The sequence below is a fragment of the Trifolium pratense genome, linkage group LG1, assembly GCF_020283565.1.
Source record: "Trifolium pratense cultivar HEN17-A07 linkage group LG1, ARS_RC_1.1, whole genome shotgun sequence".
Lineage (NCBI taxonomy): Eukaryota > Viridiplantae > Streptophyta > Magnoliopsida > Fabales > Fabaceae > Trifolium > Trifolium pratense.
Window position 1 is genome coordinate 16485867 of NC_060059.1, and position 22866 is coordinate 16508732.

The following is a 22866-nucleotide window of genomic DNA, read 5'->3' on the forward strand; positions in this document are numbered from 1 at the left end:
ATTTAGGTGTCATTTATAGTGGACCACTTTTAATGTGATATATGAAATATTAGTCTTTTTAAAATTGAAGTTGGCGTGCTAGTCTCAACTCAAGATGAGCCCATGAATGTAGTGTTCTCCAAATGGATTCCTCTCAAGTTGACTACTAGGAAAGTGTTCTGACATTAAATTACATTACATGTTCTACAAATCATTAGCTTATATATACATTGAACTTTCAGAGCATAATTCTAAAATTTTATGTTTAATTTAGGTTCAACTGAGATGCAATAGGTTGAAATGTGAATTTGGGTCTAATTGAAGTCAAAAATTGAGTAAGATGAGTTCTTAGGGAAGTAAAGTGCATGAGCTAGCTGGTTGGCACTTAGACTTTTAAGAGACAAATCAGAAATTAAAGTATAAAGTAGTGCAACAACGTTATTTTGTTTGAGTGCCGTCCCATATATCATTATTATTATTATGTCAAAGTGGGACAAAACTGTTGCTTGATGAAAAAGATATATAACATGAACCATGAATTTTCTACAACCTTGATTTTGCAAGTGCTGTAGACACGTTTACATGTACTGTAGTATGTAGGTAATTGTCTCACACTCCACTTCTAACTTGCTTACATACAAACAACAAGAGTGCTGGGCGGCAGCAATATACTGTATTTATTTGTGGATAATTATTGAAGAGTATTATTATTTCATATTACATCATGCATGTGCAAACTATATTTTATACAAATGTTGTATATAAATTAAACCATTTGCACTTTGACCAAAAAAAATATTAAATCATTTGCAATGTCTGTTAATTGAATGTAAATTAGAATGTGTGTTAAATTGTTAATTGTATTTACTTGGGTACCCTAAAGAAAAAGAATCCTGGATGGTCGTCCTCCTTGCCCACTGTCAGACATATATATTGTTCTCTTAAAAGGTACACATCTGATGTCACAAAGTCCCTAGGTCTAGGTATGTATATTGACACAAGGTTAGAATTCTAGCTCTTCCAGAGTGGTATTTCACTGGAGGCTCGAGTCCCCCCAGAAGGAGGCCTTCTTTGCCTTCCACCTAAACGGGTAATCCACCAAATTGATACATGTCTCCGTAACTCAATTTCAAATAAGTTGATGACTTTTTAATATTTCAAATTAGTTCTTGTCTCTACTAAATATTTTTTAATTTGATCCCTTTGTTGACATCCGTTTTCTAACACCATCAAATACGTTGATGTAGAGTGTTAAGTGTCACATGGACAATAACATCACACAATATAAGTGACATGTAAACAATGGTCAATTTAAAACAATAACTATTCGATAATTTTTTTTTTGATAAAAACATGGACTAATTTGACAATATGTTAAAAATATCAGGTATTAGTTTAAAAGTGGATGAATACAAGAAGTTATTTGACAATAACAAACAAATGTTCACGGAGAGACCAAATTAAAAAAACATTTGATAGATACTAATTTGAAATATTAAAAAAAGTTGGTCATTTACTCCACAAAGATTATATATATCATAGTCACAAACATGTTGAGGTTTGGTTATTAGTTATTACACAATTATTTTAAATACAGTACCAGAGAGTTACTATTTGAGCCAATTTAAGTTAGATTTTTTTCTTTTCATCCTAACATCTGTTATATACAGAATAAATAAACAAACAAACAAAAGAAAGTAGAACCTGAAATATGAACAAGACATGCCCTGTCCCACCAAGGCCTATCTGTTATCTACATGTTCTTTCAGGCCAATGCAAAATTAAATAAACCTTAAATAAAGCTTTATATACACAATCTAATCAATGCCTGAACGAAACATCAGAAGGCACTGGCAAGCCATTTCCAAAGAAACTACTACTAGTATTACTAACACTAGTCCCAGTCTCCTCATCTTTACAGTGCCCACCAGATTTAGGCTTTGAGTCACAACTTTGGCATTTCTGGCAAACAAAACGAGCTGGAACAGGAGCAGTATCAGGAATGCCAGAACATCGAGTGTGCCGCCACACCCCACATATATCACAAGCCATCATTCTCTCTCCATCGTCGTCTTTAGCCCCACAGTTGCACTCCACAGTCCACCTCTCAAGTCCCCGTTCCATTCGAAACTTGCTCAACCCAGTCTTTCCGGAGCATTTTCCTCGGACACAAACCACTTCATTTGATCCTAACAAGACCTTGACCTGGGTGGAATCGTCTACACCACTGTAGCCAAGTAGTTCGTCAACTTGAAATCTTCTAAACATTAGATATACGTCTTGAAAAGCATTTGCTGCTTCAATCTTAAGATCAGATACCGTGGCATTTGTGGGCAGCACAATTATTTCTGGGGGAGTTCTAGCTGCAGAATCTTCAGATTGGTCAGCTAGTTCAACCTGACATGAGATGCGCATTTTATACAAATCTGACACTGGCAAAATCTCAGAACAATAATCTTTTACTAATTGCTTGCAGTCAAGAAGCCTCTGAGCCGAGCTCATTGCAAGAGTTCTTGTCTCTTCATCAACATAGTTTAGCATCATCCGAGGATGAAGTAAAGACTCGTATAAATATCTCAAGCATTGCATGAGATGCTCTTCAGATGGGCACTTTAGGCCTGAAGAATTGTTGTTGGCCATAAATCCATCGAAGCAAGAATCACTTGTAGCATCAATTCTGAACCAAATAGGACACAATAATATCAGAACTGATTTAGATCACATAAGGATCTCGACATTCCAAAGAATTAAAAGCATAAAAAAGAGAATCTTCTAAATAACAATGCCTTGAGAAGAATATCCACTAACTATTTCAGGGCTCAACCTCAGTATTGGTAATAATATCAAGAATGTCACGTTAAACTGAAAGGACAGAAGAGAAAACACAATATACAAATCACGAATTCTAACCTGAATTCGTAAACTCCGGTTTGAGGGTTGCATCTGCTATTAACAACCCCACCATAGACCACTTTTCCTCCCAGTTCAGCAAGGCAATAATCAAGAAGCTCTGGAGATGCCACCTTGCAAACAGCACCCCTAAGAGCACGACGGCTCACCCAATTAGACCCAGACACTGCACGCAGCACTCTGAGCATGGCTTCCTCCACGCGTTCAATGTCACTCTTCTCCCAAGAACTTGATAATCCAGAAGCATCAAACCGACGCTTCTTGCAGGTTATGTCATCAGACTTAGAGGCATTCTTGCGAGCATCATGCATCAAACCCATCAAAAAACAAAATAGGTCCCTCAGATTTACAAGCTCATGCTCTGACAAAGCCTGGTAATACAAGATCATATCCTGCACACGTGAGTGGGGCTTTTGTTCCTGGGAGAGGAAGACGGACAAGGGTAGATTGGATAGGCTTTCTAGAGCAGACTTATATGCTTGCTGTGTGAGACAATAGCTACCGGAGCCAAAATTATATCCCCACTCACCGTACCATGGACGTCCCTTCGTAATGGCATGGAGCAAGCGATACTCTAGCCCATATTTCTTTGAAACATCCATCACACTAACTTTTCTGCCAATGTACAAATGCAAACAAACAGAAGAGTTTAACTCAAAGCTATATATCCATATAAATACAAATAACCTAAATAATATTCTCCCGTTTCAAGAAAGTGAATGCACTTCTTCTCTTCAAGATTATCCAAATCTTAAGTGTAATGTACTGAATATAGGCATATTCTTCTGTGAAATCATGTTTAATTTTGAATGATCATTATTTTTTACCAAATACTTTTATATCAATCTTCCCTATTTCACTGCAAGTCAGTGACAGCCTATCAGATCCCATAAACGTGATAAATTTCATACTAAGAATATTAGGTCAGAAATTACTCCACTACTTAACAGAAGTATTAGGTCAGAGGAAATAGCAGTTACTGACTATGTTAAGAAAATCCTATTTTAACTCTACCAATTACTGTGATTAAAAAATTAAACACTACCAAATACTGCCTGCAATCAAGAATCCTAACCTAACTCCAAGTGTGTTGCATAGGCGATCCCAGAAATCCATAATATGGCAACCAGAAAGAAATCTAGATCCCCCTTCTCTGCCATTAACCCGAAGAAGGTGTCCATAACCATTGGCATGGATAACACCATGTAAAAGATGACTTGTGTTCTCTAGTTGGTGGTACACCCAGTCTTCAACATCATCACTAGTTGTCACATGGTTACATGACTTACACCTGAAGATAGAACAGATCAACCAAAATGAACGATCAGGTACTACATCCAGCACAAGCTATTTCTAACATCATTTTGATTATGTTTTTTTTTTTTGGTACAAGCTTTAATTATTTAATATAAAAAGAGTAAGGTAATCCGGACATGCATTGAGAAAAACAAAAGGAAACTATCCTCTCATGTAGCATGAGGAGAAACTTATACTAAAAGAACTGCTTCACTTGCAGTAAATTGAATAAACCAGGGGAGAGGGTCAAAAAGACCCACACCCCAGACTAACAAACATTCTGTTTCAGCAATCAATTAGTAAATTAGTTTTGAAAAGAGTCAGTAACTACAATGTGTTGACATAGGGAATGAGCAAATGAGGAATGGCTAATTTCAGAATTTGGTTTCCAAATTTAAATCTACACTTAAGGATACATACAGTACATGAATTAGTATAGTATAAAATACGTAAAAGTAATGCTAACAAATGCCCCAAGTCCAAAAAAGAAATGCAGTAGTCATAAGTTTTATGTAGAAGAGGTCAATTTCTAAAGTTTCAAAGTGCGGAATGCACCATTTCCAAGAAATTTTCTTTTTGGACTTCTCAGCACTTGTTAGCATTTCCCATAAAATAAATGACTTAGGTTGGGTAACAAACTCTCATGATAAGGGCATCATCAACTCTACACTTCTATTGGGGTTCTCAAGTACACAGAATTCGTTTCCGCCTTTTTGAACTTTTTTGAACTTAATCACCTCATAAGTACCACATCTCTCCAATCCACCACCTCTAAATTTTTTAACTAAATAAGCTCATGTAATAACTTCTGAGGCTCTCACTTAACCAAATATTATAACCATTAAGGGCCCGTTTGGTGCACAGGATAAGAGATAGGATAGGATAACTGTATCATATCCTGCCGCAATCCAGTGTTTGGTGATACAGCAGGATATGATAAGTTAATCCTGAAGCTTATCCTATCATGTCTCTCTAGTTATAATTCTTATCCTGAATTTGAGCTGGGTTACCAGCAGGATAGGATAAGAAAAAAAAAAAATTACTGATTTATTTTATAAAATATATTTTAAAATACATAAAATAAAATTAATAAAATAATTAATTTTTAAATATATATGTGATTTTCTCATAGGGGTAATTTTGTAATTTATATATTCTAAAAAATCAAAATTTTACTAAAATTATAATATTTTAAAGTAAAATAATTATTAAAAAATTGACAAATAGGGATATTAATTTAAATTTTATAAAAAGTTAAATATAATTCTTTTGCAATAGTAGTTTTATTATTTACGTATGAGATATATCATATATTTATTTGGCTTATCTAACATGTATATATTATTGAGTTATTTATTTGATCATGATTCATATAAAAAATTAAACTTGATTATTTTCTCATGCTTTTTATTTTAAATTATATAAAGTTATTTGATTACTTATTTATATTTTTTATTTATAAAATTCAAAGTATTACAAAATAATTTTAAAAAAATAACAATTGTTTTACAAGAGTAATTTTGTCAATTAAATGTTATATATATTATCATATTATTATGAGCAAATATGTATTAAAAACAAAATATAATAGTTATCATGTTTGTTATCCTGTGTGCACCAAACGGGCCCTAAGTGTTTAAATTAGCCCCTATATTCCTAGTTGGTTAAAATCTAATCACCCCCTCATGATCCCCATTGGAGATGGCCTAACAAAGTAACAATCAACCGAAAATAAGAATATCCAGAAAATGCCAATTACAAGAAATGGAGAAAATCCTGCTTGTGGCACAAGAATTACTCACTTGGATTCTGACAAATGCAAAATATCTCCACAGCACATGCACGGTTTGTTGTATCCACCAATTGATCTCCCATCAGATTTGATTATAAAATGGTAGCGTTTCCCGCACACTGGGTTGCTGCTCCAACCTATAATTTTGAAAAAATAAATTTCGTCAAATTTTTATTTTATAAATTAAAAATACACTAACAAGTAAACAAAAGTTAATATGGACCAGTTTATATTGATTTATTTTTGAGCTTAGACAAATAAAAAAAACTTTCATGTATTATTCATAAGGTTATAGAAATAATTTATTTATGGAAAAACAACTTAATAAAAAACATTTTTTGTTAATAACAACTTATGAATTATAATTATATTTGAAATGTAAGAAGCATTTCATACTTATTACTTTTAAATACTTAATAAAATATCTAAATCTAAATATATGATCAGTGAAAAAAAAATTGAATATGAGCAAGAAAATATGAATGTTTCAAACAAAGAATTGTAATTTTTTGCAAATTAAAAAAAAAAATACTTCAACACGAAAGAGCATGATATTGTGCGAAACACGTCAGTGCTGACTAAGCAAAATCCAAATAGAGAAAGCAAAGTTGGACACAAACAACAATGACAAGCAGTTTTTAGCACAATGATAACGACAAGTCGACAACAAAGCAAGCAATAACCATATCCGTCAAGCAACAAAGACAACAAAAAACACACCGCATCTAATATTTAAAAACCACGTGTCACTCCATTACTCTTCCACATGTCACACTCCTTAGCGGACCCACCACCCACCAAAATCCCATTTTTATTCTCCTAAATTCTCGTCAATATCTCTCCATCTTATATTATCGTGAGTACTAGTAGCTCACTAATTTATCACTCGTTTTATTTAAGTTATCTAATTCATTAACTCAACTTATCACTCGCTTGTATTCAACTATACACATCATATTATAAAATTTTATTCTTTCAAAAAATAAAATAATAAAATTTTATGATGAGTCATCTCGCGAAATCAACATGATAATTTCAAGGAATCCTAAAATTCTATTTTCAATAAAACAAAAAAAAAAAACAAAAAAATCTAGTTTGAAATAATTTGCATTTGCATATTTTATCCTTTTTTAATCAATATTTTATTATCCTATTATAGAAAAGAGTAGGTGATTCTGTTATCTCAAAAAAAGAGTTGGTGATATGAAACCGGTAACCGGATAAAAACCGGTAAAAAAAACCGATGAAACCAAAGCGATTCACGCAAAACAGAACCGGTCAAATAACTGGCGAGTCAACTCACCGAAAACTCGGCACTGATCGCAGTAAACGGATCTAGATCTAGCCACGTCCTCTTCCACAACATCGAGGCACACCACCGCGGGGCCTGAATCAGAACCATCGGTGATCTCACCGACACGGAAGAGGATCTGCCACGTCAGTAAATGTGGAAAAAGCGCCGACGGCGGCGGGAGAAGCGCGTACTTGGTGAGAAAAGATCGGATGTTGGAACGGAATGGTCCGCCGGAGAAGTTTTCTGATACGGCGACGGATTGTGAAGGGAATGAAAAGAAATCGTGGTGATCGGCAGTGACTCTTCTTTTCATACGTTTAAGGGATTTGCCTCCGCTAACGACCATGATAGAAGCGGTTACAGGCGCGTGGTCCAGTGTTGGAGGCGCGTGAGATGAGATCTCGATGGAGAAGGTTGGAAGGTTCTAGATCTGATGGGAGAGAAACAGAAACAGAGGAAAGGGGAGGAATGATCGTTTGGATTAGGGTTTGGTTTGATGAGATTTGATGGTTGTCGTTAGATTAATCTGTTATATACTTATATGAACATTTTATAGATACTATATTTATAGAATAGAATAGAATAAAATAAAAATAAAAATTGTAATAATTTAGGAAGAAAGTGAAAAAGGGAGATATTGTTGTTTGTTTCTGGGAAAATGAGGAGTGTGAGTGAGTTGAGTTGGAGGAAAAATAGAGGAGAGAAGAAGAGATTTTCAAGGATCCAATCCAAAGTCTTAGCCGTTAAGCGAGTTTACCGCCATAAATGGCATGCCAATTAGACTTGGCTTCTTTATTTTGGAAAATGATTAGAATAATACTAACAACACACTCTTTAATAAACACACTCTAATACACTCTCTTTTATTGGTTGAAATTCACATGGGTCCCATAAAAAAATGTGGACCCATATAAATTTTATGGGATCCATATAAATTTTAACCAATAGAAGTGAGTGTGTTAGAGTGTGTTTGTTAAATAGTGTGTTGCTAGCACTCCTCAAAGGTTTATAATCGTAATAAAAAAAAGTTGTCCCATAAATCCAACTTAACCGATAAAAATGTCGAAATTGTTAGGCTAGACATCGTGACCCGAGTTTGAATTTAAAATCTCACAATTATATGTGAGTTTAATTTAAGTGAATTACCACTTCATGTAAAAGTTAAAAAAAAAAAAACATTTATAATCGATTTTCTTTTAGCAAAAGACAATGACCCAGTTAACTATTTATAGGCTGTACTTAATCAAAAGGGCGGCTTGAAATGAAATGGTGGAACAATGACATAGCATAAAAAGATTTTTTTTTATTGTACCCCGAGTTTTTTTATTTATTTCCGTAATATCCCCATTTTCAAAATAATTTTCGTAATATCCCTTTTTGGGGACAAAAATACACGACTGTCCTGCAAGCAAAATCATGTACGCTGATCGAACCAAAAAAGAACCATCAGAATTTGATGATCATCCTCGCTTGTCACTAGAAGCTCTGTTAGGCCGAACTTATTCAAGCAATTGATGCAATTCATTGAAGGATTCAATATCTGCATCATCAAGTGCTTCCATCCAATTGAGTTTCCAAGACCACATGTTGTTATTCCATATCCCCATATTTGAAATCAGGGGCGGCTCCCATGAAAGTGCAAGATGTGCTACAGCACAAGACCTCTGATTTTAAGGGCCTCATATTTCTAGATAGTTGGAGGTCCCATTTTATAAACTCACCCTTTTATAAACTCACGTGATGTTTTATTGTTACTAAATCACTTTGCAGTAATAAGTATTTCCCTTTGTCAAAATGATATTTGGTCCTTATAGTATTTTAGGTTTCAAGCTAGTCATCTATATTTAAATCAAATTGAAACATAAAGTAAACTTAAAACTAAATTGAAACTTTTTAAGTAAGAAGCCAAATTAAAATCTAAAATAAACACAAGGGACGAAAAATGAAATTAAGTCACCCCGAATCACGTTCATGTTAATTATTGATTATAATATGACATTTTTATGTCAGTTATAATATAACTATTTCGTATGTCATTGAAAATTTAAATAAAGGATGCTTTTTTTAGGGATGGCAATGGGTAGGGTATGGGTACTATAGTACTCATCCCCATACCCGCGGATTGAAAAAATATCCGTACCAATCCCCATACCCGCGTGGGTAACAACTTTTGCCACCGTCCTCATACCCTATGGGTACCTAGGTACCCATACTCATACCTGTTACCCGCATTTTTACTAAAAATAAATTGATCAATTATAAAATATCATATAATTTTAATAGAATTAAATTTTTTTTTAAAGATTTTAATATTGACTAATGAAAATTATAAACAAAATTATTACTAACCTTATGTTAAATATTCACATTATTTTTATATTATGTTATAAATAAATATTTTTATTAAAAATATGGAATAGTTTAGTATAGTTGTATTGTTTTAAATTGATTTACATATATTATAATATACTAATATAAATAAAATAAATAAATATATATTATGCGGGTATGGGGCGGGGTGGGTACTAAGGTACCTGTACCCGTTCATTTTTGCGGGTAATAACCCATACCCGTGCCCAAAATGCGGGTTTTTACCCTACCCGTTGTGGGTAATTTTTCGGGTACCCTCTGGATATGGGTCAAATTGCCATCCCTAGCTTTTTTTATAAATATAAAAATTGTGTTTTTAATAGGGTTTATTATTAATATTCGAACAGGGCCTCGAATTAGTCAGGGACGCCCCTGTTTGAAATGCAAACATCTTTATGAGTTGATTTTTGAAACAAAGATGAATACAATTCACTTAACGAGACAATTTCTAATCATTTTTCCTTGTAAATAACATAAATAACACATTAAAAATAGTCATCATTGTAAATAATGATACTTATTTGATTCAATTGGGCTCTTTTTATCCTAATTTTGAATGTCGTAAGAAAATTTGATCTTTCATTCTATTAACTTGTAACGATTAATTTGATAATAAATGATATAATTCATTAATTTTACATTAAATTAGATACAAATCAACATAAAGACCAAGTTACTCAATGTAATTCAAAATCATGATCTTTATTTCTTATTGGTAACCCTACAATCCCAAGGAACAAATTGGTGATTTACTAAAAAAATAAAATAAAATAAATAGTTAACTAACCTATTTAGAGCTGGTCCATTTAACAGTTGGGCTGGCTATAAAATGTATTTAATTCCAACCGGGTCCAATTTAAAAGGAACTTCTTTTGACACCCCTTGTATTTCTCGCACGTCCTTTTCATTTTTACTTATTCGTTACTCATTTTTACTTTTTTTCGTTACTTAAGGAACGGTTGTTATAAAAATGAGAAAAGAACACTCCTAACATAAATTTTTTAAAATTTTACACTTCCGCTACTTAAATCGCGAGCTGTATAACAATGTGAAATTTGAGAAAAAAAAAATTCATAACATGAAATTTTCAGGTGGGGGCGCCAAAAGAAATTGTCCAATTTAAGAGCATCTTCCAAGAAAAACAAAACACAAGTGCTTATTACTAATTGCTTATTACCCAGAGACACATCAACAGCACAAAAATGGAAGTTACAAGTGCTGTTCATTCAGTTAGGTATCTCAATTTGCAAACGCGCTTTTCACAACTTGAAAGACTCAACAACAATGGACCCTTGTTTATATCCACAAAAACCACAACACAAAATAATTCTCTTCTTCATCCTAACCAATTAAGCAGAAAAATCAATAGTGATTATGGTCTTAACTATGGTAGTCACAGTAAAAGTTTCATCACCAATTCAACTTCTTCTGCTACTACTTCAGCAGAAACTTCTGGATCATTATCTGAAGTTGAAAAGATAAAGCAAAAATGCCTTAAATGGAAGTGGAAGGATCAGTATTCAATCAATTATTTTGTTTCTTCTGATTCAGATTCTTCTCAGCTCAATCATCCTCCTCTGTTACTTGTTCATGGCTTTGGTGCTTCCATTCCTCACTGGCGCAGGTATGTCTCTTGCCACTCTCACAAACTCTAATCTTTTATTTATTCTCTCAATTCTCATCCACTCATTTTCTTATAAATAAAAATCGTTATCCTTGTTTGCTACTATAGCTTTATATTTATTTTTTGTGTGACTATAGTGTGTTATGTTGCTTTTACATTAAAATTATGGAAAAAAAATGTGCATTTGAAGTAGGTAAGCAATGGATTAATTATTGTAAAAGCAACATTTTTCCTTGTTATTTACATATATAAGGTATAAAATCTATTTGATATCCAAATTAATTTTTTTTCAAATGTAAGTTAATTATACTAGGAAATGCATGCCTCAATTTGAAGTTTTTTTAATTAGAAATATCAACCAATCATATTTTTCCTTGCAATAGTGCATAATCCTCTCTCTGTTCAGGTGCTTACATTGGTTTTGGAAATTTAATACTATCAACATAAAAAGTAATTTTTTATACACTACTTCTAAATTATGCAAGGCCATGTAGTTAGAACCCACTTGCGTTGGCCTAGCGGTGTTGGCTTGGGTCCTTGAAGTATGCTCCTCTCAAGGGCTCAGGTTCGATTCTTTTTGGTGCCAATTTTGGTGGACGGTGGGATTGGTCCCCTCGGATTAGTCGGTCCTAAGGCCGGATACCGAGTTTTCAAAAAAAAAAAGGTTTACATTGTCCATAAGACCTAGTTCAACTGATAAATGCCGATATTGTTAGGTTGAAATCTTTCACCCAGGTTCGAATTTGCGATCTTGTAGTCGTAATTGTGTATGAGTTTCAGTGATCATTATCACTTCGTCTACCGACAAAAAAAAAAAAACAAACAAACAAGGTTAATATTAAATAGCCAATACCTCTAAAATAACTATTTTTTTTACTCTATGACAAATTCGCCATTGAGGCCATCTTTGGATTACAGCACAAGTGTTTATTTATAAGCTATTTCTATAACAAATTAAAAAACAAAGTCAAACTGTTTTCATGTAAGCTATAAGTTGGTTCCATAAACTATGCTGGAAAGCTTATTGAAATCAGCTGAAAACAACTTATGGACATGTCCTAAGTTGTTTCCTTTACGTGTTTATTTATAAGCTATTTCTATAACAAATTATAAAACAAAGTCAAATTATTTTCATGTAAGCTATAAGTTGTTTCCATAAGCTATGTTGGAGGGCATATTGAAATCAGCCGTAAGCTCCCCTAAACAATTTCACTAGTGATTAAGTGATTAGATAAAATCAAATAAGCCAATTGAACGGTCCATGAACTGATCTATTAAATATTTATTTGTGTTTTTTTCTTCAGGAATATTAAGACATTGTCTCAAAATTATACTGTTTATGCTATTGATCTTCTTGGTTTTGGGCTGTCAGATAAGCCCCCAGGCTTTTTATATACCATGGAAACATGGGCTGAGGTATTTATCTCTTCGATATCATTGACACCGTAGTTCTAAATTGCGGTCTGCATTTGCAATTGCTATAGTAATATAAAGTTTTTGAGGTTTCTGCAACGATATTGTAATTTTCAACTGTAACCGTGGCTTCATTTTGTCGTAATATCAAGGTTTGCTGCACAAACACAACTAGAACCGCAACTGCAATTTAGAACTACGATTTACACTCTAGCACGTCACAAAATTAACTTGTACTTGGTATACTATTCAATGCAAAACAGTTGATCCTAGATTTCTTGGATGAAGTTGTTAAGAAGCCAACAGTACTAATAGGAAACTCTGTTGGAAGTCTCGCTTGTGTCATTGCTGCTGCTTCAGGCAAGTATGTTTGACACTATCTTAAATTTCAATCAAACAGTTAAAACATATTATAGAGTTTGCATCAAAAGCTTGTCTTTTGCCTTATTATATAGTATCCAACCAGATTCAAGTCAAACACTTGTCAAAGGAATTGTGCTGTTAAATTGTTCTGGTGGGATGAACAACAAAGCTATAGTTGATGACTGGAGGATCAAGTTACTTCTACCATTGCTTTGGCTGATTGATTTTTTATTGAATCAAAAGGGAATTGCTTCGGCAATTTTCGAGCGTGTTAAACAAAGGTATTAGTTCTCTTTATATTAGGCCATAATTTTCCTCAATTTTTCTGAAGAGGCAAACTAAAATTGTATTTTGGTTAAATGCAGAGAGAATTTGAGGAACATCTTGAGTTCAGTGTATGGAAATAAAGAGTCTGTGGATGATGAACTTGTGGAGGTAAGTTAAGGCAATATTTTTTATAAAAAAATCGGTATTTGGTTTAAGGACCAACAAATATGAGGGACACCAATCCCACCATCTATTAGCAGGAGTCCAATTGAAGCGAGAATTTTAATCTAAATGGTCTGACCCAACACAATTTTTGGTTTTTTTCAAACAACATTTACTTATTAGAATTGTCCATCCAGTGTCTCCGTGAGCTTAACTCAGTTGGTAGGGCATTGCATTTTATATGTAGGGGCCGGAGTTCAAACCCCGGACACTCCACTTATTCACTTTAAGGGTGAAATTCTAGCCATTAGAACAAAAAAAAAAAGGAACTGTCCATCAAGTGTTGGCTCAGTGGTAAGAGTTTAACCTGATAACCTTAATAACAAAGTTCAAATCTCTTCAGAAACGGTAGTAAAATAGTCATTAGTGCCACTTTAATTAATAATAATCTTCCCTTCTCTATTTTTTCAAAAATATTATTAGCATTGATATTTTGATTATGCATATGCATGCAGATCATTAGGGAACCAGCAAACTCTGAAGGTGCGTTAGATGCATTTGTGTCAATTGTAACAGGGCCACCAGGGCCTAATCCAGTGCAGTTAGTGCCAAAAATCTCTTTACCTATTTTACTTTTATGGGGAGATGAAGATCCATTTACTCCAATTGACGGACCTGTTGGGAAGTACTTTTCTTCATTGCCTTCTCAACAAGAAAATGTTAAACTCTTCTTACTTGAAGGGGTTGGACATTGTCCTCATGATGACAGGCCTGAATTAGTCCATGAAAAATTGCTTCCTTGGCTGGCCACTCTTTCAAATTCATAGGAAACACATGCTGTACTACTCATAAAAAGCAACTAGTTCATGAAACCATTTATATATTTGATGACCCAAACCTCAAAAACTGTCACATTCACTATATCCCATCTGTATAGATTATGTATATTGTTTATAGATTGTTGTCTGTGTAAAATTAATTTTACAGTGATATTCAATAAATGTGAATGTAAAACCACGTAAGACTTTCTCTTTCTTTAAATACCAAGTTCATCTCATCCTCTATTGTTCACACGTTGTGTTGCGGACTAGAAACGTGTCCAAAGTTTGAAAAGAAAACAAATAGATGACTTGATTATGATTTTACCGTTCTAATTTAAACTGTGTAATTTTAGCTCTCAAATTTGTTCGAGCTAAATATGTTCTTATATTTAAACTAAAACAACTATGACACCTTAACTGTATTTTATTTTATTTTTTATTTAGAGTGGAATTTATTTATTTTTTTCTTATTTTGACAATTTTATCAATTCAATTAAAAAATGTGAATAGCTTGTATTAGAATATTTGAGAGTTTAAATTTCATAAAAAGTTGAGGGTGTTGAAAAGAATTACTACACCTAAAATTGAATTAAGCTTGAAATAAATTCAAATAAGCTATAAGGAAAAAATAGAGGCCAATGTTCATATATGGCACTTGGCAGCACCATGTTTGGTACACACATGAAGCCTCTGGAAGAGGTTAGAAAACTCTTGCACATAATAGAACCACCTTTCCCTCCAAAACTCCATAATCATCCAGAACTTTCTCAATCTCTCTACACTTGCATCACTTCTATTTCACTCTTTACCTTACAGAATCTTCAAGAACCATGCCACATTTACACTATAAATACAACACACCACCAATTCTGTTTCAACCAAATTGAAGACAAAAAAAGCATCAAAACCAACACACACATATCACATTTCCAAGTATAACAAAAATGAGGCTACAACAATTCAACATCTTATTGGTACCATTGTTCTTGCTTATTCTTGGCACTAATTTTCCTTCCAAAGCAAAAGGGTCACTACTACCATTCATAGATTCTCCAAACACACTCTTATCTGATCTCTGGTCCGATCGTTTCCCAGATCCATTTCGCGTCTTAGAACAAATTCCCTATGGAGTAGACAAAACAGAATCATCACCATTACCACTTTCACCAGCTAGAGTAGACTGGAAGGAAACTCCAGAAGGACATGTTATAATGCTGGATGTGCCAGGTTTGAGAAAAGATGATATAAAGATAGAAGTGGAAGAGAATAGGGTTCTTAGAGTGAGTGGTGAAAGGAAGAAAGAAGAAGAGAAAAAAGGTGATCATTGGCATAGAGTTGAAAGATCATATGGAAAATTCTGGAGACAGTTTAGATTACCTGAGAATGTTGATTTGGATTCTGTTAAGGCTAAGATTGAGAATGGTGTTCTTACTTTGACACTTGATAAGTTGTCACATGATAAGATTAAAGGTCCTAGAGTTGTTAGCATTGTTGGAGAGGATGAAAAACAAGCTAAGCTTAGCAATGATGAGTTGAAATAATTAAGCATGTGATTGTGATCATTGTAGTAATGACAAGAAAAATGGTTTTTAATTGTGTGTTTGAGTTGTGAATAAATGGATTTCACCTGTGATCTTTTGTGTCTTGTGTTGTAAAAGCTTTGGTAATTTCTTATATGAATGAACACTAGTTTGCTTTTCTGTTTTCTATAAATGACTTCTTCTTCTTAAGTTTGATACTTCTTGAATACAAGATTCTTATAATATTGTCCTTACTCTTCACAACTTTGAATTATGATTCTTGTTCAAAAACTCTGAATTATGATTTTTTCATTAAAAATTTTATGAACATATTGGCTCCTATAGGAGATGTTTGCAATCCACAAATAAATTCTTTTCTTTATTGTTATTTAAAAATCAGAGCATGTCCTGTGTTGATCATAATAGTGAGGAATACTTGAATGATCATTAACATCTGGTCACCACATTCGATCACTAGTAGGTTTTGATAATAAATAAGAAGAGAGAAGCCATTAGCTTTGATCTAGTGGTGAGCGGTTTGGGTATTATGCTAGAGGTTTCGGGTTCGATCCTCAGCTCCAATGTAAACAAAAAAAATAAGAAGAGAAAACAATTAAATAATATGGATTTTTATTTGAGTGCAATCAAAATAGGTTCAAATATTAGTGATCATAACAAACAAATTATTTTTGTATTATTTTTTTTATTAATCTTCTGGTTCCTCTAATTTAGAGTTTGTCAGTAAGGTAATCAAAATTTGACCAAAAGTTGTTCTTACATCATGAGTCAATTTTAGGTTATTCTGGAACGATTTATCTTAGGAGAAATTCATTGACCATTCCAATGTTTTGTTAACAATTTTTGTGTTAGCCACACCAGTAATTTTGTAAATTGAGATTATACATTAATGTATTAATCTAGGTCATGTAATAGATGACTATAGAAAATATTAAAATCATAAGGATATAATTTTCTCTAATAGATTAGTAATTTCCTGTATAATGTAATTTTGCTTTCTGTTGTAATGAAATCAATAAAGATATCCCTATTGAAATATAAATTTGCAATGTAGATCTTCTTTATTTTCTTTGTTTATATGTATCACTGTATCAGTTTGGTATTTAAGTAAGGATGGTAGAAAGTTCTAATTTGCCAACAGGTTATCTGGGGGGCGTGAAAACGAAAACCGTTTATGCATTTGAATATTTTTTTTATGCGCTACTTATACAGTATAGTAGATTGTGTTCACTCCCTAAGTAGCGATCAGAGATATTTTGATAAATTAGTAGAGCACGCGAGATAATGTAGGATGAGCCAAAAGAAGCACTCTAAAGTTTTGAATGAAAATGTGGTGTAAAAATTCACTTCTATGATTGCTTAAGGTCCAAAGATTTTCTTTTGTTATCCTACTTATTTTTCCACGAGCCCTACAAATTTACAAAATACCCCCGTCCGCCACTTAGTAGCGGATACACCCCAAACAACCCTACCAGATTTGTTGTTTATCACGTCCGCTACTTAAGTAGCGGACGATATTTTTCAAAAATTTCTCTTTTTATAATGTCCGCTACTTAAGTAGCAAAAATAGATAAAAATAAAAATGCGTAACTCTAAGGTCCAATGTGTTGATGAAATTCGAGCCTAGTATAGAGTGCTAATATTTGACTCTCACAATGTTCTTGTGTGCTGGCCATACCTCTTGTGTGTGATACCAATACAAACTACCATTTCTGCTCAGTAGTTTGGTTTGAATCCCAACTCACCATATCTACATAACCAGTAATTCTGTTTCCAGCAAATTGAAACACAAACACAAGTACCATATAATTGCTACTACTTTTCCCTCCAAAGCAAAAGGGTCACTGCCATCATTCATAGATTCTCCAAACACTCTCTCTGATCATTTCCCAGATCCATTTTGTGTAGAGAAAGGGAAAGGTTTTTCATTGCATTACTCAAATCAATAGGAGCCCTTATATAGGGATTACAATGATTGACTCAAATCTAACATAAGGCCTAACCAACTAACTAACTTGTACAACAAACTTTCTAACTAACTAGTTTGTTACAACAAGATATAAAGGCCTAAGTGCAATATCATTGCTTAACAACCTCTCCTAATCTGTATTTGCTTAAAAAAACCAGATTACAAACAACTGCTTTAATCATGTAGCTTCAAGTAACTTCAACCAAGTCACACATTCCAAGCCTTGTTCTCAAATTGCAAAAAGTCTCTAGCTTCAATGCTTTGGTCATTATATCTGCTATCTGATCCTGTGATGAGCAGAAACTCATCTCCACAGTTCCATCCTTGATCAAATCTCTGAGAAAGTGATATCTAACATCTATGTGCTTACATCTACCATGCATAACTGGATTCTTTGAAAGTTTGATGGAAGAGGTATTGTCACAGAGAATTGTAGTTCCAGTCATGTGTGTTTGCTTAAGCTGCTCCAAAATTCTTCTCAACCATACACCTTGGCAGGCACAAGATGCTGCAGCAACATACTCAGCTTCAGTGGTAGATAAAGTGACAATGGCTTGTTTCTTAGATGACCAGGATATTGCTCCATTTCCATACATATACACATAGCCTGAAGTACTTTTTCTATCATCTATGTCTCCTGCATAGTCAGAGTCAGTCCAGCCCTTAAGTTCACAGTCATTGCTTCTTGTATACAAAATACCAAAATTCAAGGTGCCTTGAAGGTATCTAAGTACTCTTTTTGCTGCTGCTAAGTGAAGTTCTGTAGGCCTCTCCATATATCTAGCAATTAGGCACACAGAGAATGCAAGATCTGGCCTAGTAGCAAGAAGATACATTAGGCTTCCAGTCAATTGCCTATACACAGTTGCATCAACAGTTTTTCCATTTTCATCTTTCATAAGTCTGTTACCTGGCACAATGGGACTACACACCTTGTTACAATTCTCCATTCCAAATTTAAGAATGATGTCCTGAGCATACTTCTGCTGATAGATGAAGATTCCACTGTCACTTTGTTTTATTTCTACTCCAAGGAAGTATCTCATTCTTCCTAGATCAGTCATAGCAAACTTGCTTTTCATGGATGCTTTAAAACTTTCAAACATCTCTTCATTATTACCAGTGTATATGAGATCATCTACATATAAACTGACAATTAGAACGTTGCCTTGATCAGTTTGCTTGACAAATAAGGTATGTTCATGAGGGCATTTTTCAAAATTTTCTTGCACAAAGTAAGATTCAATCTTACTATACCAAGCTCTGGGAGCTTGCTTCAGGCCATATAGAGCCTTTTTGAGTTTGTATACCTTGTCCTTTCCTTCTTTCTGATAACCATGAGGTTGATCAACATACACATCTTCAATTAACTCACCATGTAAGAAGGCACTCTTCACATCTAATTGAAAGATATTCCAACCTTTGCTGGCTGCTAGAGCAATCACAGTTCTTATGGTGTCCCATCTTGCTACAGGGGCAAAAACTTCATTATAATCTACACCATGTTGTTGGCTGTATCCTTTTGCTACCAATCTTGCCTTGTACTTTTCAACTTCCCCTTTTTCATTGAACTTAGTTTTATAAATCCATTTCACACCTATTTTCTTGCTTCCAGTTGGTAGGTCAAGTAATTCCCATGTGTTATTCTTTTCAATAGACAGTATTTCCTGATCCATGGCATCTCTCCATACTTTGTGTTTGGCTGCTTCATCATAGGTGTGATAGGATCACTTTGAACACTGAATATAGCTAAGTTCTGCAGGTCACTATTTTCAGCATTCTCCAGCTCTGTGACATAATCTTGAGTCCATGCAGGTGGTTTTCTTATTCTTGGACCTAATTTTGTAATAGGTGACTCAGTGTCTTCATCTGGTCCATCACTATCTTCAACTTGCTCATCTGCTATTTCACCTTGTTGTGAACCACTATCATTTGTATTATCTTCTGCTATGTTTTCCTCATCACTGCTGTGTGCAATTTCAATCTGACTCTGAGATTTCTGATTCTTCTTATCCCAAATCCAACCTTTTGATTCATCAAATTTCACATCTCTACTGATTATGATCTTCTTTTGAATTGGATCATACAATTTATAGGCCTTAGATTCTTCACTTATGCCTAAGTGAACACACTTGCTTGCTTTAGGGTCTAGCTTCTTTCTCAGAACATCTGGTACATGAGCATAGGCCAGACATCCAAAAACTCTAAAATAATGCACAGATGGTTTGATTTCACTCCAAGCTTCTTCAGGTGTTATATCTTTGACAGACAAGGTAGGGCATCTGTTCATGACATATGTTGCCCAAATGACTGCTTCTGGCCAAAATTTTTTTGGTACATTCCTTCCATTGAGCATGCTTCTAACCATATTGAGTAGAGTCCTATTCTTCCTCTCTGACACACCATTCTGCTGAGGTGTATATGCTGCAGTTAACTGTCTTTTGATGCCATTGGTGCTGCAAAATTCATTAAATTCATGTGAGGTGAACTCTCCACCCCTATCTGTTCTCAAAGTTTGAATGTTGCAGTTGGACTCTTTTTCCACTAATGCTTTAAATTTCTTAAAAATTTCAAAAGCATTAGATTTTGCAGCTAAAGGGTATGTCCATGTTTTTCTACTAAAGTCATCAGTGAAGGTGATGAAATACCTGCTACCACCATTTGAAGCTGGATTAATTGGCCCACATATGTCAGAGTGGACAAGTTGTAGCTTTTCACTAGCTCTCCAGTTGTTGCTCTTTGGAATGGCTTCTCTGCTTTGTTTGTCTGTTGCACAGTCACTACAAACTTCATCTGTTTCTTGCAGGGTTGGTAAACCTTTTACCATATCTTTCTTCACCAGGGTGTTTAACCCTTTAAAGCTAAGGTGTGCATATCTGCAGTGCCAAAGGTGTGATTGACTATCTTTGCTAATTTTCAAGCACATAGGACTGATTATAGATGCTTGAATTATGAACATCCTATTTGCAGACATGTCAGAAGTAATGATCAGTCCCCATTTGTCATGAAACACTTTGCATTGGTCCTTTTCAAAGATGATGGTGACATTATTTTGTTGCAATTGACCAATGCTAAGAAGATTATTTTTCAAGCCAGGTAAAAAGTACACATCAGTAATAACTTGTACCATTCCATTGATGTTGAGTTTGAGATTTCCTTTTCCCATCACTGCCATTCTTGAATCATCACCAAGCTTCACTGATTCTCTGAAGCTGTCATCAAAGTCAAATAACCATTCTTTGTTTCCAACCATATGGTTGCTACATCCTGAATCCAAATACCACACTACTTTCTTGTTATTGGATTCATCAGTTCCTTGTGCCATAAGCAAGATCTCTTCTTTGTCATCAAACTCTGCAAAATTGGCATTTGCATCTTCCCAATTTGGGCATTCACTCTGGTAGTGTCCCAATTTATGACATCTAAAGCATTCAATATTTTCTTTACTAATTTGTCTTCCTCTCCCCCTTCCCCTAGAGCTAGATCTACCACCTCTGCCACGATTAGCACCTCTACCATAGTTAGATACTTTCAGGGCTTGTTCTTCTTCTTTATCAAGATTAGCCTTCATTCTTTTTTCATGAACAATTAAGCTACTCTGAATTTCATCTATAGACATTGTTGTTACATCATGTGATTCCTCTATTGCACAGACTACATAATTGAATTTTGAAGACATAGATCTCAATACCTTTTCTATCACAGATGCCTGAGTCAAATTCTCTCCATGTGCTGTGATCTTGTTGGCTATGGTGAGAGTGCGTGCAAAGTACTCTTCAACTGACTCATTATCCTTCATTGTTAAAACTTCAAATTCTCTTCTCAAGGTTTGAAGTTGTGCACGTTTCACTCTAGTAGACCCTTGATACTTTCTACGCATGGATTCCCAAATATCACGAGCTGTGTTGCGTTCAAGAATGGTTTCCAAGATCGTGCGATCGATTGCTTGGAACAAGTAATTCTTCACCTTCAAGTCACGAATATTGCTTTCGTTTGCCAATCTTGTTTGTTCGGCGGTTGGATTTGCAGGTGCAGCCACGATTCCATTTTCAATTTGTGTCCAAAGCTCTTTAGAACGAAGTAGATTCTCCATAAGCATAGCCCAATGATCATAGTAGCCTTCGAATTTGGGGATGGATGGTTGAACAAAGCCTTGTTCCGCCATAGAAAACGGTGAAGGTGGAGGAAGAAGATGAAAGAAACGGTTGCAACAACTTGTTGTAACTAACTGCAGTTAGTTGCAAGAAGAAAGGGAAGAATGGTTCTTGGCTCTAGATACCAATTGTAGAGAAAGGGAAAGGTTTTTCATTGCATTACTCAAATCAATAGGAGCCCTTATATAGGGATTACAATGATTGACTCAAATCTAACATAAGGCCTAACCAACTAACTAACTTGTACAACAAACTTTCTAACTAACTAGTTTGTTACAACAAGATATAAAGGCCTAAGTGCAATATCATTGCTTAACATTTTGTGTCTTAGAAAAATTCCCATTTGGCCTCGACAAAAACGATCCGTCTATTTCACTGTCACCTCGTAGAATAGACTGGAAGGAAACAACAGACGAACATGTTATAACGTTGGACGTGCCGGGGTTAAGAAAAGATGAGATAAAGATAGAAGTAGAAGAGAATGGAGTGGTGAGAGTAAGTGGTGAAAGGAAGAAAGAAGAAGAAAAAAAAGGTGATCATTGGCATAGAGTTGAAAGAACTTATGGAAAATTCTGGAGACAAGTTAGATTGCCTGAAAATGTTGATTTGGATTCTGTTAAAGCTAAGATTGAAAATGGTGTTCTTACTTTAACACTTAATAAGTTGTCACATGATAAGATGAAAGGTCCTAGAGTTGTTAGCATTGTTGAGGAGGATGAGTTATAGTCATTGACTGATTCTGATCAGTTAGTCATAATGAATAAAATTGTCTTTTAATTGTGTGTTTGATTTACAAATAAAGGGGTTTCACCTATAAGATGTCGGTTGTTTTGATCGAGTTGCTACTATGTAATAATCTCTTAATGAATGAGCACTAGATGACTTTTGTATGTTCGGTTTTTAAAACATTGATT

The 22866-nt window shown here is 34.2% G+C and overlaps 4 protein-coding genes across 5 annotated transcripts; 3 read left to right on the forward strand and 1 right to left on the reverse strand.

The window, feature by feature from the left end:
- Positions 1–1532: 1532 nt before the first annotated feature.
- On the reverse strand, positions 1533–8056 carry LOC123908277 (PHD finger protein At1g33420-like). Its single transcript, XM_045958868.1, has 5 exons — positions 7281–8056; positions 5988–6114; positions 3965–4180; positions 2890–3504; positions 1533–2656 (listed from the first exon to the last, which is right to left on the reverse strand). The coding sequence occupies exons 1-5, from the start codon at positions 7615–7617 to the stop codon at positions 1801–1803; spliced, it is 2151 nt and encodes a 716-aa protein (XP_045814824.1). The 5' UTR covers positions 7618–8056; the 3' UTR covers positions 1533–1800.
- Positions 8057–10780: 2724 nt separating this feature from the next.
- Positions 10781–14527, forward strand: LOC123908287 (uncharacterized hydrolase YugF). Of its 2 annotated transcripts, none has more exons than XM_045958889.1 (6): positions 10781–11265; positions 12570–12681; positions 12942–13038; positions 13145–13322; positions 13407–13476; positions 13986–14527. In XM_045958889.1, the coding sequence occupies exons 1-6, from the start codon at positions 10844–10846 to the stop codon at positions 14295–14297; spliced, it is 1191 nt and encodes a 396-aa protein (XP_045814845.1). In that variant the 5' UTR covers positions 10781–10843; the 3' UTR covers positions 14298–14527. The 2 variants fall into 2 exon arrangements, with proteins under 2 accessions (XP_045814845.1, XP_045814835.1); XM_045958879.1 differs by having other exon boundaries at positions 10787–11265; positions 12942–13042; positions 13134–13322.
- A 581-nt stretch (positions 14528–15108) lies between these two features.
- Positions 15109–16002, forward strand: LOC123908297 (22.7 kDa class IV heat shock protein). Its single transcript, XM_045958902.1, has one exon. The coding sequence runs from the start codon at positions 15236–15238 to the stop codon at positions 15830–15832; it is 597 nt and encodes a 198-aa protein (XP_045814858.1). The 5' UTR covers positions 15109–15235; the 3' UTR covers positions 15833–16002.
- A 5988-nt stretch (positions 16003–21990) lies between these two features.
- On the forward strand, positions 21991–22751 carry LOC123889270 (22.7 kDa class IV heat shock protein-like). The gene is made up of 2 exons (XM_045938534.1): positions 21991–22018; positions 22251–22751. Exons 1-2 carry the CDS (start codon positions 21991–21993, stop codon positions 22676–22678), a joined length of 456 nt encoding a protein of 151 aa, XP_045794490.1. The 3' UTR covers positions 22679–22751.
- Positions 22752–22866: the final 115 nt, after the last annotated feature.